Source organism: Rhipicephalus sanguineus, chromosome 9 (assembly GCF_013339695.2).
Source record: "Rhipicephalus sanguineus isolate Rsan-2018 chromosome 9, BIME_Rsan_1.4, whole genome shotgun sequence".
NCBI classification, from domain to species: Eukaryota; Metazoa; Arthropoda; class Arachnida; order Ixodida; family Ixodidae; genus Rhipicephalus; species Rhipicephalus sanguineus.
In genome coordinates, this window is record NC_051184.2 from 60082258 (window position 1) to 60097289 (window position 15032).

A 15032-nucleotide genomic window follows, 5' to 3' on the forward strand; every position below is an offset into this window, starting at 1 on the left:
AGGTTTTTTTGGTGCCGCAGTTACGTTTCAACACGTGGTGACCGCGTGAACTGGCACACGAAAAATAAAAAAAATGCTCGAGAACAGTCCCGTCTCTTTACCTTACCCGAAAAACGCGTTAATAATAGCAATAGGAGAGTAAATAATGCGAGTATCATTCAGTGAAGTCACAAATATTCCTTGTGAGGCCGTGGGTCGCGTGTTTGAGACCCCTGCTACAGTCATATCGTGGTTTTTGCAAGTAAAACTCCTGAAATCATTGTTACTCTTATTCGATGCAGCATGTAATGTACACGTAAGAAGTAAAAAGCAGACGAGGAAAATCCGGGCACGCAATACTAATAACTACTACGAAGTACACGTAAATGTACACATGCTTGTATCGTCTATAATCAGAGTGAAACAACAACCACGCCGGCCGCCATAAGGCGCTACGCATATGTTGGGCAGTTCCCGTCGTTTAGGGAAGTTCTATACCTGCGATCCGAGCCCGGGCCTTTTTAGTGGAAAGCGGGCATTCTACCCATGCACCACTTTGGCGGAGCCGCGCGGAACTCTGCCGAATTGCAGGCTACCGATCGCAGCGCCACAAGTGGCTTGACCCTGTTTGGGCTTCACTTTCTGTACATTGGTGCTGCGGCCGTTCCGAGCATTCCCCTGTTCTAGTACACTCTAGTAGCGCTCCCCCTGCCTGCGTCACCGGGGCACCGTTCGCAGCGCCGCCATCGCTAGCGCACGAGGCTTCTAGACAGCGGTGTGCCATGACGAAGCATGGCGGCCTTCCGCTAGTTAGCGCTGATCGGCGGCCCAGCGTGCTATCGTTTCCACGCGAAGACGCTGGTTCATGCACACTGCTGGAATGACGAATCCCTCCTCACTTTTGTTTCTTCTCTCTCTCTTCTGTTTTCTTAAATGCAACGTTTCAGCCGCTGCTCGTGCGTTGCAACTTTCCGTGAACGCAATGCGGCCGCCATGCTACGGGATCGGACCCTCGAAACTAAAAACGCCTCGTCACAGTTGTCGCGCGACATACCGCAGCGGGCGGGATGGGGCATAAGGCGCATGCGCGGCGCAGTCGTGATGTACAGCGTGCAGAATATATCTGAATGAGGCGCGAGGCGTCGGCATGTAGAAAGTTTCGAGGAGTGATAACTAATGTTGCAGCGATCCGGTTCGAAACGGGAAATGATTTAGACTCGACGCGACTGTTTTCGATCCATTCTGCTGCTGTCCACGGGTACCAGCTATAGAATTCGGTAGCGTGCTAAGCGGACGTTCCTTTTTTTTAAATATTCAACCTAAGCGAACAGTGGTGCTACCGAAGTTCGAGAACAGTCCGGCTGCCTCTGGCGCCGTATCGAACCGTATTGGTATCATTGCGGTCCATCATTTCGAAAAAGAATTTCAACGTCAAGATTTTCACTGCCTCCCTATGACCAAGTAAGTGTTTTGACAGCTATGCGTTCGCCAGGTAGTCATATTGTCGGCGGTGCGTTCTTAGAGTTCGCGTAACGCTTGGGGCCCTCTCCAATCACTACCAGCACTGTTTGTTATCTCTGAGTGGTGCAAAAAAATTGCCTGCACGAGTAATGCAAAAATGCTCGACACCCACATTAGTGCGGGCGTTTTTGTTACGCGCTGCTCGTGACTTTCCCAACCACGAACGCATCTCAACCCTACCAACTGTCGCGGGTGTTAAAAACTAGGAGTACGCTTGAGCTTCGCATTCAAGCGTAGAGCGCGACAGCGTAATCGGGTCCAGTTCGCATCGCCTTCTCAATCGCTAGCCATTCTTCGCTTTTCGGTAGACGCCTCAACCGTGTCGCAAGGAAAGAAACGTCTGTGCGCGTAACATTCGCCGTTTCAAACTCTTGAACGCCTACTGCAAGTACGCTTGCGAAATGCCCACTGTGCCATAATTCTTTCCATTGTGAACTGGCGAAGTACCCACTGCGCGATCGTATAAGGCATCGCGTGCACCTGCACAATTTGCTGATAGCCGTAATTAAAGCGTGAACGCTTTGTAGACGGTGGGCTTTCGAGCCACCCACTCGTTGCGCAATTCACGAGTGTTGATGGCTGGGGCTAATCTACGCTTCTGTTATGAAACATTGCATGCGCAAAGGATACTCCTAGCACAATATACATAACATTCGTAGAGGTTTTTTTTTTTACCGAAACAGTCTCAAGCACTGCCGTTGCTCTGTGCTAGAACCCTTGCTTGCGATGCAGCAGGCCGGGGTTCGTTTCCCACTAGAACTGAACATTTTTATTATTTATTTATTTCCGTCTATCTCGAGTACTCGTTCACGGACGACTGCGAATGTTTCGCTCGCCGCCAACGATGGCGACACCGGAATTTCTGTGAAACGAGCTTTTTAACGATATCTCGTTATTGTAAGATTTGCGGGAAAGTTGTAATACCTGACGTGTGCACCAGGTAGATTAATGGGACCGACAACCAATATTTATGGTATCTCTTTTCTGCAGCGGGACGGAAAGCGTACCGGTCAGAGCGTCTGATCACGGAATGGTAATGCGGAAAACGCCGTGAAGCATTTATAATCAGAATTTTTCGCTCTGCGGGGACTATGATTTCTTCCACACAACACGTGCTGCAAACAGTGGGAGCTGAGCGCTGCTAACGCGTTAGCGGTTTGTGTATGTGCTCTGCGGTTTGCTGCGCATGCGCCGAGGCTAGAGGTGTTCCACTAGTTGCCGCCATAGAGTTTCTCGCAATAAATCTTATAGGGAAATATGGCGCCACTGTCTATGCGAGTTTCCCAAGGTTCGCTGTGGTCGTGAAGCAAACGATGGCATATATGTCTGCGAGGTTTGTGTTGGCTGGCGCTGAGCGACGCTTGGGCTAAAAAGCGGATACGGCTGCATAAATAAGCTTCTCTAAAACAAAAACTTGATTACCGGATCTTATTCATCCGTATTCTATTCTAGAATAAAAGTTTACTCACCTGTACGGCACAACCAAATGCCGAAACAAAGAAACAGACGACAAACTGTCGCTGAGTGAACGCAGACGTTGTCGTTAGGGGCGTAGGCAGATATTTGTTTTCGGGGGGCGGGGGGGGGGGGGAGTTCACCTCATTGACCTGAAGTAGGGGCCGGGCAGGCAGATGTTGTCGAGTGTCATTTTGGGATTTGTATGGCATGGCAAAAAACTTTCAAAAATTTCAAGACACGGGCCCGCTGTGCCCCCCTTCCTGACTACCCACTGCTTGTCGTCTGTCTTCCAACTTTAGTTGAATTCACCATTTTTACTCAAGGAAGGCGTCGAAGCCAGACGTGTCTGGGTCCGAGTCTGTACGGTGATGTTTCACCGACCTCCTCCAACATTTGAACCCCTCCAACCCTCCCTGCGCTCACCCTACTTGGCTACGCTATAGTGCCCTAGAGGTGCTTCATAGTTTCTTAGTGCTAACAAATTCTATGAAGCCGCGAAGGCAGCCTCGTTTCTTAGCGTTGATTCATTTTACGTCGTAAGCAGCTCAGAATAGAGCGGCGGTGGATAACCATATGCATAATCTACTTTTGAGCCCCAATTCTGGTGTGCATAAAAGCATCGAGGTGCGTTCACCAAACGGAACGACTCAGAGTGCAGTATCAAGGTTATTATGATAGCACAAGGAGACAAATTCGGCCTTGTTGTCAAGACATGAAGCGATATAGACACGCGTGCACGTATTGTGTCCTCCCTCCTCGTCGTCGCTAAATATCGCTTCGCTTTATTCTGATAGGCTGCGTGACATAACGGCTTTCTGTGACTTCTAAACGCGATTAAAAAACATCAATGCTACTGAAATCGCGAAAGGGATACTTGAATCTGTCGCTACAAATTACGCCAGTATCTAAACACATGTTTTTGACATTTGTTGCCCCTTTTAAGCAAATTACGCAACAACAAACGTGCTTTCAAGGCAATTTCTGTCACCTCATTATCACCTAAAGAAAAGTGAACCACAAAACTTAAACATAGTGTTCGTTTCATAAGGTCTAGCTGTCTTGTTCAACTGCAAAACACGAGAAAAATGTCATCTGTTAGTTTGTCCGCGGAGAGGTGGTGATGCAATGATCAGATCTCCGTGATTTGCATAGTTTCGTAATAGTACACTATAAGGCAAAACTGGCGCTAGTGTATATGGAAGGCTGCAGCGAATGGCGCTTCAGCCAGCATGGGAATGATTGGTGGTTCATGGATTTGTCCTAAGTTTCGTTCTTTCGGCTCTGTGTGGCCTGCAGCCGCTATGTCGCAAGAAGTTCAGCTGTCCGTGTCCGCACCTTTGCCACTTTAGGCTCACCTATTCAAATCGGCTCACGAGGTTAACGCCGAGCCATTGTTTTGTCCGAAGCAGAAGCCAAGTAACATTACGATAAACAAAAGCCACAAGTGAGTTCGAAGCCACAAGCACGAAAGACTTAGGCAAATCAGTGTACTACCCATCGTTGCTGTGGCGGATGAACGATCGCAGCGTCACATTTCCCTCTAGTAAATACTTGTCGGAAACACTATGGTGATTTCGACTAACAATAATAATAATAGTTGTTGAAGTTTAACGGCCCAAAACCACGATATGATTGAGGGACGCCGTAGCGGAGGGCTCCAAAAATTTCGACCACCTGGGTGTTAAAAGACTATGAAACTGTCTTTTAGCAAGTACCAACTCACCCAGCAACACGTTCCTCTGTACCTGGGGGTTCTTTAACATGCACCTAAATCTAAGCAAACGGGTGTCAAGCATTTTTGCCTCCACTGAAAATACGGCCGCCGCAGCCGCGATTGCATACGGCGACCTTCTGGTCCCCAGTGGAGCACCATAACCACTAGACCACCGTGGCGGGCATTGGACTGACAGTTTTCCCATTCTGAGACACGGAACCAGAGGGGAGTTTAGCAGAGGGTATGGGGCAAGAACACTGTCTTCTAGAGCTGGCTTTGCCGTCTCTCTTCGACTCAGGCCGTCCCTCTCAAGACGGCGATGGGAAGAAAACGCGCCCCCCGCGGTCGAAGCCGTCCGCCGGAGCGACCGGGTCCCGGATACCTGTCTGGATATCCAAACGAGACCTTCACGATGCCAGTTCTTCCTCGGGAACGTCGAGCGAGCAGAGCCCCGACAAAAGGTTAGCTACTGGGTCCCGAGAAAGTGTCCTTGTTTTTTACCGCTCGTCGTTATATAGCTTCGCCAGGGTGCGCGCAAACTTTACTAGGACATTTACGCGCGTAAGCTGGTGGCTTCCATTTCCATAGCAGCCCTCGTGTTCAGACAAACATTGCGGAATGAGATTTCCTGGCAGCCTTATGACGTCAGACCCATGAGGAACCGTACGACGTCACGTTCTGGGAGCCTTATGACGTCACGTGAGAGCGCTATGACGCCACAATAGACGAAGAATTTTTGTCACAGGCGTTCGCCTTAAGCTGCTTAAGACTATACTCGGGGACAATTTTTCTTGGCAATGAAGCAAAGGCTACGGAGCCAAATCACGCGTATCCTACCGCTACTGAATATAATCCCAGCATTGCGTCCGCATTAAAAATACTCCTTTATTTTGTACATGTAGCTCTTTGAGACAGGATGCAGCTCCCACCAGCGAGGTATTTGTACTTGTTTTACTCCATGCATGTCATTTTGCGTTTTTGCACGCGTGAGGAAGTCCCGCCTTTCATGTGCACCTCGAACGCTAAGCGGCGCCTGCGTCGATGTGACACGCTGATTACGCGTAGCCATCACTTTCCACAGCGGTACGAGAAACGCACCAAACCTGGACTACTTTGCTCAGGAGTACATGTGCAGAAGCTCCGCCCCCGTAGTTTTCCCTTCACTGCCAAGAAAAGTTGTACTCGAGTATAAGACGAAATTTTTTAATATCGTGCATTTCCACGGCTACATGAAGTCACCAGTATTTTGTCCTTGTTCGTCAGTTGTTTTGACTAGTCCATGATCTTGACCGCCAATATTTTGACCTTGTTGGGCAGTTGTTTCTACTAGTTCGTGTCCTTGTTCGCCGATATTTTGTGCTTTATCGCACGCTTCCACTAGTCTGTGTCTTTGTTCGCGAGTATTTTGTCCTTGTTCGACAGTTGCTTCTACAAGTTCATGTCTTTGTTCGACAGTTGCTTCTACAAGTTCGTGTCTTTGTTCGACAGTTGCTTCTACAAGTTCGTGTCCTTGTTAGACAGTTGCTTCTACAAGTTCATGTCCTTGTTCGACAGTTGCTTCTACAAGTTCATGTCCTTGTTCGACAGTTGCTTCTACAAGTTCATGTCCTTGTTCGACAGTTGCTTCTACAAGTTCATGTCTTGTTCGACAGTTGCTTCTACAAGTCATGTCCTTTGTTCGACAGTTGCTTCTACAAGTTCATGTCCTTGTTCGACAGTTGCTTCTACAAGTTCATGTCCTTGTTCGACAGTTGCTTCTACAAGTTCATGTCCTTGTTCGACAGTTGCTTCTACAAGTTCACGTCCTTGTTTCGCCACTTGCTTCTACAAGTTCGTGTCCTTGTTTCGCCACTTGCTTCTACAAGTTCGTATCCTTGTTTCGCCACTTGCTTCCACTGGTCTGTGTGTTTGTTCGGCAGTTGTTTTTACTAGTTCGTGTCATTTGTTCGCCAGTATTTTGTGCTTTATCGCATGCTTCCACTTGCCTTTGTGTTTGTTCGCCAGTATTTTGTCCTTGTTATACTAGTTCTCGATCTTGTTCTTCAATTCTTTCGACTAGTTGATGTTCCTCGTTCGCCACTTTCTTCCACTAGTCCGTGCCCTTGTTCGCCAGTATTTTGTCCTTGTTCACCAGTACCGTGTTCAATAGTCAGAAACAGTCGGACGCGTTAGCCGCGACGCTACCACGGTGTGCAGCCCTCGGCGGTTGTAGCTGTAGATTTCAGCAGCTACACCGCACATCCGTTTTCGGAGGACCGGAATGCCTAGCCACATTTTTCACTTGCGTTTTGTTTGTTTTTTGTTTTTTGGTATAGGTCGCCTCGAAGGCAAGGGTGCGTCCCCTGGCTTTCGAGATCCGGGGGCCTCGCATCCCCGCATAGGCCTAGCTTTATATTGGAACGGGACTGGCTCGAGGCCGGCTCATCGTCGGGCGTCGTCAAGAGGAGTCCCGTGAAGAGGCTGGCACCCGGCACGAGACCCGCCAAGGTGGCGCGAATGCGGGAAAGGACGCCCGCCGTGACCGCCGTCGTTTCGGGCATCCCTCGCCGCCGGCGCTCGTCGGACGACCTGTCCCGCCAGAGTAAAGCCCTGGCACAACTGAGCATCAGCGACATCGATAGCGAGGACGAAAGCGCGAGGGCTGATGCCGACGACATGGAGGTTGACCCGACGTCGCGTAGCAATCCTGGTCAGCAGTCCGCAGAGGACTCTTCCTCGTAGCGACCGTGTGGAGTTGCCCGACCCCTCCACTCAAATGGAGCTCTCCATTCTTACACTCTAAGCGACAAAATCTAGTATTTGGGGAGTATTTCTGCCACACAGCTGTAATCGTCATCTGGTATGCTCGCGTTTCCTTTCTTGAAAGCCCAGTTCTCATCTATTTCCAATCAAGTATGCCGTGTCACGTTGATAGCGCGCACGCCTTTCGTGACCGGGAAGCGCCGGGACCGCGGGGATAATGCTAGTGCGTTGGTAGATGACGATTTTAGTTGTGGCAGAAATACTCCCCAAATACTCGATCTTTTTTTTTTCGTAGTATGTACTTATATACAGAGGAACTCATAAGAAACCTTTATTTATCGCCGAAGTTTATGTTGAGATTTCGCTTCACGGCTTGTTCTTAAATTTCAATTACTGACCTGCTCTGGCTTCTCTGACCTATTGCTTGTTTTTAGAATTTGCGGTTTTAGAACTTGTTTTAGTTTTTTTGGTGGGGGTTTTATTAGACAGCGTACCCTGTTGTGCGTGCAATAAAAAAAGTAAAAAAAAAAACATTTTGACTTCTGACCATACTCGGGAACGTTCATTTCTTGTAGTATCCCAGCTTATATCTGTGTGTATGTGTGCTTCGAAAGTCTCTTTGTGTCAGTCGTGTGTCGGACCCTGTCCCTGGGTGGGGACGTGTTTGTGGCAATTCCGCGTCCCAAGTGAAAACGATCGGAAGCGCGTATGGGGTTGAGAGAAGCGGGCCAGCCATGCCCGTTTTAGGCGTGTTAAACACCGCCTCTTCTAGTTCAGAGCGTGGCCTCTAGAAGCGGCAGTTTGTGAAAAAAAAAAAACTCATCAAATTTTCTTATTTTCCGCTAGTGTTCTGCCTGAAAACAGGGCTGTGTCAACAACTTTCAGCACCCAAGGTTTTAAACGGGTTGAAAACTTCAGCGGCAAAAGTTTTGTTCATTATTTTAAGGAGCCCGCGACGCAGAAAATGTGGTGTCTGCGTCGGCAGCGTTGGCTGTGAGCGCAATATCTGCGTTATCCGAAAACAAAAAAATGTCGATTGATGCAAGTAATAAAAATCGAGGGCCTAGTCAGAATGAGCGCAGGCATTCTGCGTGGCAGTCAAATATTTTAAAACCACATAGCCACGTGAGTGCTAAAAATCGAAAAACGGGGCACCCACCTTTATCAGCATTCATGTCATCGATGCGGCGACAAATGACAGTCAAATAGAAATGAAGCAGGAATGCTATAATTAAGTATTCACAAGGTAAAGTGCATCACATCATTTGAATTCGTCGATGCCCGGGAGCTTACATAAAAGGGAACGCGAATGTGTACCTAAGCATAATAAGAAAAAATCTCATATTCACAATATGCTAAGAGCGAACTTGCGAAAATCCTGATAACGTTCTCCTGCACCTTTAAAAGGGAAGCCAGAGCAGTGTCCTTTCACCGGAACACCGATTCACATCAGGGCGCACTTTTCTACGGGGTTCATGGGAGTAACGGGATCGCAATCGAATGCGTCCGCAAAGCCTCGGACGTTTCGGAATGGCTCAGTCGCACTCGTCACCACTGAAGGACGGCAAGCTGTCGCTGCCCTTGCAGTGGGCGTAGCAGGAGGCGATGAAGAACAGTGCCGCCCTGCTGCCGTACTGCTGGAGACCTTCAAGGTACGCGTCGCCCATCGTGGACTGGGCGGCGAGGTAAGCGTCGAGGGACACCTCTATGGCCAGCGTGCGAAGAAGGTGCAGGGTCCTGTAGATTGCGGGGCCATCTCGGGGTCGACTATAGTTCCGGGCGCACTCAAGTGACCGAAGAAGAGGGAGGCCATTCGTGTTGTGACGGTAGCTGCGCGAGTGAATGACAGAAGAAGAAAGTCACACACTGTCGCTAATGAATTAGCCTAAGAAGAATCCAAGACGAAGGTTGTCTTCTTTTTCTTTTCAATTGATTGTACTGAACCCCTGGAATGTCTGTGAAACGAGCTCTTTAACGCTATCGCTTTAAAATCTTTCAACAGGGGCTGTCGTTGGAGGCTCCAGCGACATCTTTTCAAAGATTTGTCATTTCCCCAAGCCTCCATCAACTGCCGTGGAAACCGTCGGATAGGGAAGCTTAAGCTCGTGAGTGCATGTGATCGACGAGAGAGATCACGTAGGTATAGTCGCGAATTCCGCCGCTAGGATTTGAGGTGCGCGCGCTTACACTTGATTGGGAAAAGCGAGATCACGTGACCAGCGCGCTCAGACGATGGCGTTCCAGCGAACGCCTGGCGTCACGTGATCCTTAGTGAGATCACGCGACCTGCCGGCTCTGGCAATGACGCTTCAGTGATCGCCTCGCGTCACGTGGTTGCCGCTGGCCAAGCCGCTGGCGCAGCCGAATTCCTGACAAATGTGCGCACTCTCTGCCCTGCCATGGCTTATTACGACTAATGTAAGTCTCTAATTATTGTAATTAACGAAAGTGCGAATTGCTATCGCGGTATTCGTACTGACGGTGATCATCATTTCGAGCATCATTATTTTTTTAATTATGTGTTTATTGACACCCCCTCAGATCACGTGACCTTCGCGACGCCTATTACTACTACTACTACTACTACTACTACTAGTACTACTACTACGAGAACGATGACGATGCCACAGGGTAGACTAAGAGAGCTTCGCTGTAGAACATACCTGTACAGGAACAACCGGCTCAAGGCGTCAGCGACGTAGTTCCCGAGGCCTGCTTGGTTCATTGACCGCGTGCCGCTCTCGTCGAACGATGGGAAGGTGAGAGCATAGGGCAGCACAGCGAAGTCGTAGCCCGGAAGCAGGACGAACCACTCGGCATACTCGATCATCTCGGAGGCCAGCAGGTAGGACAGGTCCAGGTGGTTAAACTTGGCCGCTAGCCAATTATCGACCAAAGAGCTGCCCATATCGGTCAGTTTCGACTCGCCGGGCAGTGGCTGGTAAGAGAAAGACGAGTATTGCGTTATTCGCTGCTCATGGATTTCTAACGATGTAGCCGTCATTACGATAACATTTACATGCCGTATTTTTGCCTTCAGCGTGGCCGTGATGCTCCGTATAAAATGCAAGGGCTTTTACATAGCCTGGCGCGCCGTGTGCGAGTGTAAGCTTGCGAGGGCAATCCGCGATCGCTGCTCACGCGGAGAGAAAACGCACCGGTGGTCTTTCGTCGCACCAAATGGGCATGAGGATTAGAATTCACCATGTTGCTCGACTGAGACAGAGTCACAATGAGACACACGAAGTGCAAACTTACAACCCTTTGTGTATACTAATGGTAAACCAACAGGCCCAAACTGCGACCGTAGTGGCCATGATGGTTCCCTAGGGAGGGGGGGGGGAGGAGTTCCGGCAAGAACCACGTACTTTGAGTGGGCGGGCGTGGGCGCGCGCGCCCTAGCTTTCGCAGCGATTAGCAGACGGCTCACACGTTTGTGCGTGCATGTTCTCACCAGTGCGTTTGCGGTGAAACGAAAGACAGCAGGAATGTCGCTTCGCTCGCTGCAGCGGCAACGTTTCAGTATGCCATCGTTTTCTCGTGTTACGCCAGGTCCGATGCTAAGAGAGTTACCTGCTAGCCTTACCTCGTATAGTATTCCAATTCGTTGCTATTGCATTCATTGCTTCGCCCTTGCGGTGTTAACGCGAAAGCCTTATGTGCCCCCTGAAGCGAAAAAATCCTGCGTGCGTTCCTCGTCCGTCGGCGTCAACACTCTATCGGCAAAAAATTGACAAGGCCAAGCGATGACGTCACGAGAGTTGTCGCAGATGATTCGAAAATTAATTTTGCCCAATTCGAGCACTTCGTCAAGTGATCACATCATATGACATAATCACGTGACCATGCTAGAATATTAAGTCTAATATCATCTGACGAAGTGGTGATGTAATGTGATAAAATTGATTTGAATTGCACTCTAAAATTAATTTGACTTCAGCGCTTGACCAAGTGATCCCGTCATGCAAAAGAGTCGCGTGACCACGCAAGGACCTTAGGTTGCAATGTCACATGGCTAAGGGCTGAAGTGATGTGACCATTCAATAAAACTTGTAACTGGGCGAGTTGGTTCATACTTGAAGGTAAAAACTGGAAGCGCAAATAAACAAGACAGGGACACAGGAAGACTGAACATGGACAGGCGCTACTTTCAACTAACTTTTATTTATCTTCAACCTTCAATATATACTCATGATACAGGGTGATCCTGAGCACGTGGTCACATGGTCACAAATCTAACCGGTTACAAAAAGCACTCAAAAAAGCGCGTTCACTATCAAACAATGATACGGACGTGTCGCTAATACATGCCTTCCCTCTTGCAGATATATGGAACGCCTCCATCAGTTCACGGGCGGTAGTATCTTTACTCCTGCCTAATATCTTAATGTTCGCGAAAACCGGTGCACACATGCAAGCCTGGCAATGCGCAGGTAAATGCGCGTTCCCATTATTCCTAATTGAGAGCTCATGTTCCCTTGCACGGGCGTTCACGCAGCGCCCGGTTTGGCCCACGTAAGACTTCCCACAAGACAGCGGTATTTCGTACACGACGCCAGTCGCACATCTTGTATACGCCGAAGCGTGCTTCTTTCCGCAACCGCCGGGTTTTATCTCACCAGAGGAGATTCTGGGGCAAAGCCCAGCCAGCTTACGCGGGGAAACGAACCATGTCCCGATTCGAGCCCTTGAAGTGATCACATCTTTTTATGAATGAAAGAAAGAAGATGAATTTGAAGGGCTCCTTTTTCTGTTAGACACGATAATAATGAGAACTAATAGAAAATAATGCCAAGTATAGAGGATGTTATTTGTAGTAATTAGGATATAAATGGGAACAAGGTAAAGTGTACGAAAAGCTAACCTGCCGCCGACCGGAACCGAACCTGCGACCTTCGAATAACCCATCCGATGCTCTACCACTGAGCTACGGCGGCGGTCATCCTCCCGTCCACTTTATGTTATACATCTTGTGCATCTTGGACGTCTTCTACATCTTGGACATCTTGTTAGAGTCATGTGACCACGCAAGAACTTGCAATGTCACATGGCGAAGAGGTGAAGTCATCTGACAATGGTGCGTGACATAAAATGTTGATTCGACCCAACTGGCGAGCACATGACTGAGTAATCGCGTCAAGTAAATAGTCATGTGACCGCGGAAGAGCCTTGAGTTGAAAAGCCACATGACCAAGTGACGACATCATATGGCAATATCACGTGGCATTAAAAAATTGGGTTGACTCCATTCTAGCGCGTGACCGAGGGATCCCGTTGTGCGACATTGTCCACAAATCTGTGGCTAACATGAATGGCAGAGACACTGTGGAGCGCAAGCAGACCTGGTACGATCGCTGTGCTCTGGAGCGCGGATCGAAGTACTCGATGGGCGAGGCAGGTGAAGGCCAGTCGCGTACCACAGTGACGTTGGGATTCCGGTGTGGCCAGCGGTTGAGGCGCTGAGCAAACGCCCGTCTCGTACCGGCCACCACACCTTGCGCGATGGCCCTTGCCCGTTCCGAGAACAGCTGCTCGTAGTACTCGCGAAACAACTCGCTGCCACACAGCAAGTACGCCTTGCTGAGACAAAGCGCGCCGTGGTACATGTCCAGGCTGTCCTCTCTGCGGAGAGCGTGAGTAGGTTTTAACCACATTAACGTACGCTGTGGAACGAGAACATTCGTGAGCCCTTGCCCTATCGGGAAAACGGGGACAAGCGAATGAGTCTGCGTGCCTGGCCACTACGTTTCTTTCTTTCTTTCTTTCTTTCTTTCTTTCTTTCTTTCTTTCTTTCTTTCTTTCTTTCTTCTTCTTCTTTCTTTCTTTCTTTCTTTCTTTCTTTCTTTCTTTCTTCTTTCTTTTCTTTTCTTTCTTCTTTTCTCTCTCTCTTTCTTTTCTTTCTTTCTTCTTTCTTTCTTTCTTTCTTCTTTCTTTCTTTTCTTTCTTTCTTTCTTTCTTTCTTTCAACAAGAAAGGTGTCGTCTTACAGAAAGAGCTTTGGACAAGGGACAAAATTGATACGATACACACGAGCCATTTCTTCGCTTGCCCACAAGTATTTTTGCGCTAAGACGATATCATGGAGTATACCTAGCCCGATCACGCACCTTGATAAGAGAGATGTACACACCGTGGCTGGGAAGTTTTCAAATATCTGCAAATGAGGTTTATATTCACATCATAATTTTCGTTGGCTGGAGAACATGTCTTTTCAGTGCGTTTTCTTCTTAACCGAAGCTTTTATAACTCGCAGATCTGAGTGGCCTTGTCATACGCAATAAACCCGGTGCTGGCGGGCGTACAGAAATGCGGCCGTGCGCCGGTCACATGCGTAAATGTATGCGATAACTGATGCTCTCTCGATCGCGGGATTGTTGGTGGTCCACCGTTTCTGATATGACAAATCTGATGATTTATCGAGGTCATGCAATCTGACCGCTAATTGAGGTCACTTGCCATTTTTAGGTTACCACATTTCAGTGTTGCCTGGATATGAACGCATGAGCGTCAGTGTTGCCTGTAGGAACTGAAATGTTGCGCTGTTGAGTACGCGGAGGAAGGTCCAATTGCCCAATTCCGGGCATGGAGGAGGGAAACTGTTAGGAGGGAGCATTGCGCAATCCGATAGAAGGAAAGAAATAAAGAACGATATAGTGAAAGAAAGAAAAAAAGAAACAAAGAAAGAAAGAAAAGTGGTACATGAGACGCGCGCAAGCGAAGTTTCGCTTGCCCCTTTGTCCCGATAGGGTAAGGAAACCTAAATGTTTTTCCCACCACATTCTGAAATACTCCTTACCGCCCGTAGAAGTTGACGAGGAGTCGTCGATTGGCATACAATGCTGCGGTCTGCACGACGGCCCAAGAGTAGAACAAATGCATATCCCTCTCGCCACGCGCCTTCCAAAGTTGCAGGAATGTCTTCACGTAGTACGGCTGGGTGGACTCGAAGATAACGTGGCCCCAGCCGCCGCTGTATCGGTTCAGCTCGGCGAGCCAGCGTCCCTTGTTGAGCCCCGGTACCGTTTCGAACAGCACCGCCGAGTCGAGCACGGAGCTGTAGGGAGAAAACCTTACGGAGTCGTACAATTTGTGCAGTAGCGCTTCATCCAGCTCGCTGGTCGTGCTGAAGTTGACGGTAGCGTCGGCAGCCTCCGCTGACCGATCGGTGGCGTTTCCAAACTCCTGCCTGCGTGCGAAAGAAAAAAAAAATATGCGGGGCTTTAATTGGCTTAACATCGCAATGACCACGGAACAGTGGAGATGAAGAAAAGCCTCTGAGATGGAGTGCAAGCCAATGTAGAGCTAAGGGGTACAGCAATGTTAAAGAACACACACACTCCTCCTCACCCACTTCCCTTTCCCACCACCTTTTATATAATATAATACACGTGGCGATGCTTTGCCATCTACTCCTCATCCTCACTTTCCTTTCCCATACGTTGCTATACTTACTGTACGTGGCTATGTTAGGCTTGTAACCTCGCCCCTACTCTTTGCTCGCATTCACACCCTCACACCACTCCTCAGCCTTAGTTCCCTTACCCGCCCTCTTGCCATATTCCCTCCTCCTCCTGAGCCTCACTTCCTTGCCACACTCTTGCTATGTTATACTATAATAT

The 15032-nt window shown here is 48.8% G+C and overlaps 1 protein-coding gene and 1 non-coding gene across 2 annotated transcripts; one reads left to right on the top strand and one right to left on the bottom strand.

The window, feature by feature from the left end:
* The first annotated feature begins 4915 nt into the window (after positions 1-4915).
* Positions 4916-7634, top strand: LOC125759935 (uncharacterized). Its single transcript, XM_049419444.1, has 2 exons — positions 4916-5133; positions 6988-7634. The coding sequence occupies exons 1-2, from the start codon at positions 4916-4918 to the stop codon at positions 7391-7393; spliced, it is 624 nt and encodes a 207-aa protein (XP_049275401.1). The 3' UTR covers positions 7394-7634.
* A 4645-nt stretch (positions 7635-12279) lies between these two features.
* On the bottom strand, positions 12280-12351 carry Trnat-ggu (transfer RNA threonine (anticodon GGU)). Its single transcript has one exon. It is a non-coding gene; the product is annotated as a tRNA-Thr (tRNA).
* Positions 12352-15032: the final 2681 nt, after the last annotated feature.

What these genes read in the sequence shown, in the direction of transcription:
- LOC125759935 (XM_049419444.1), top strand. Translation starts at nt 4,916, where the DNA reads ATGGGGCAAGAACACTGTCTTCTAGAGCTGGCTTTGCCGTCTCTCTTC. An exon ending in GAGCAGAGCCCCGACAAAAG is followed by an intron (nt 5,134 to 6,987) that starts GTTAGCTACTGG and finishes TTTTTGGTATAG; the next exon opens with GTCGCCTCGAAGGCAAGGGT.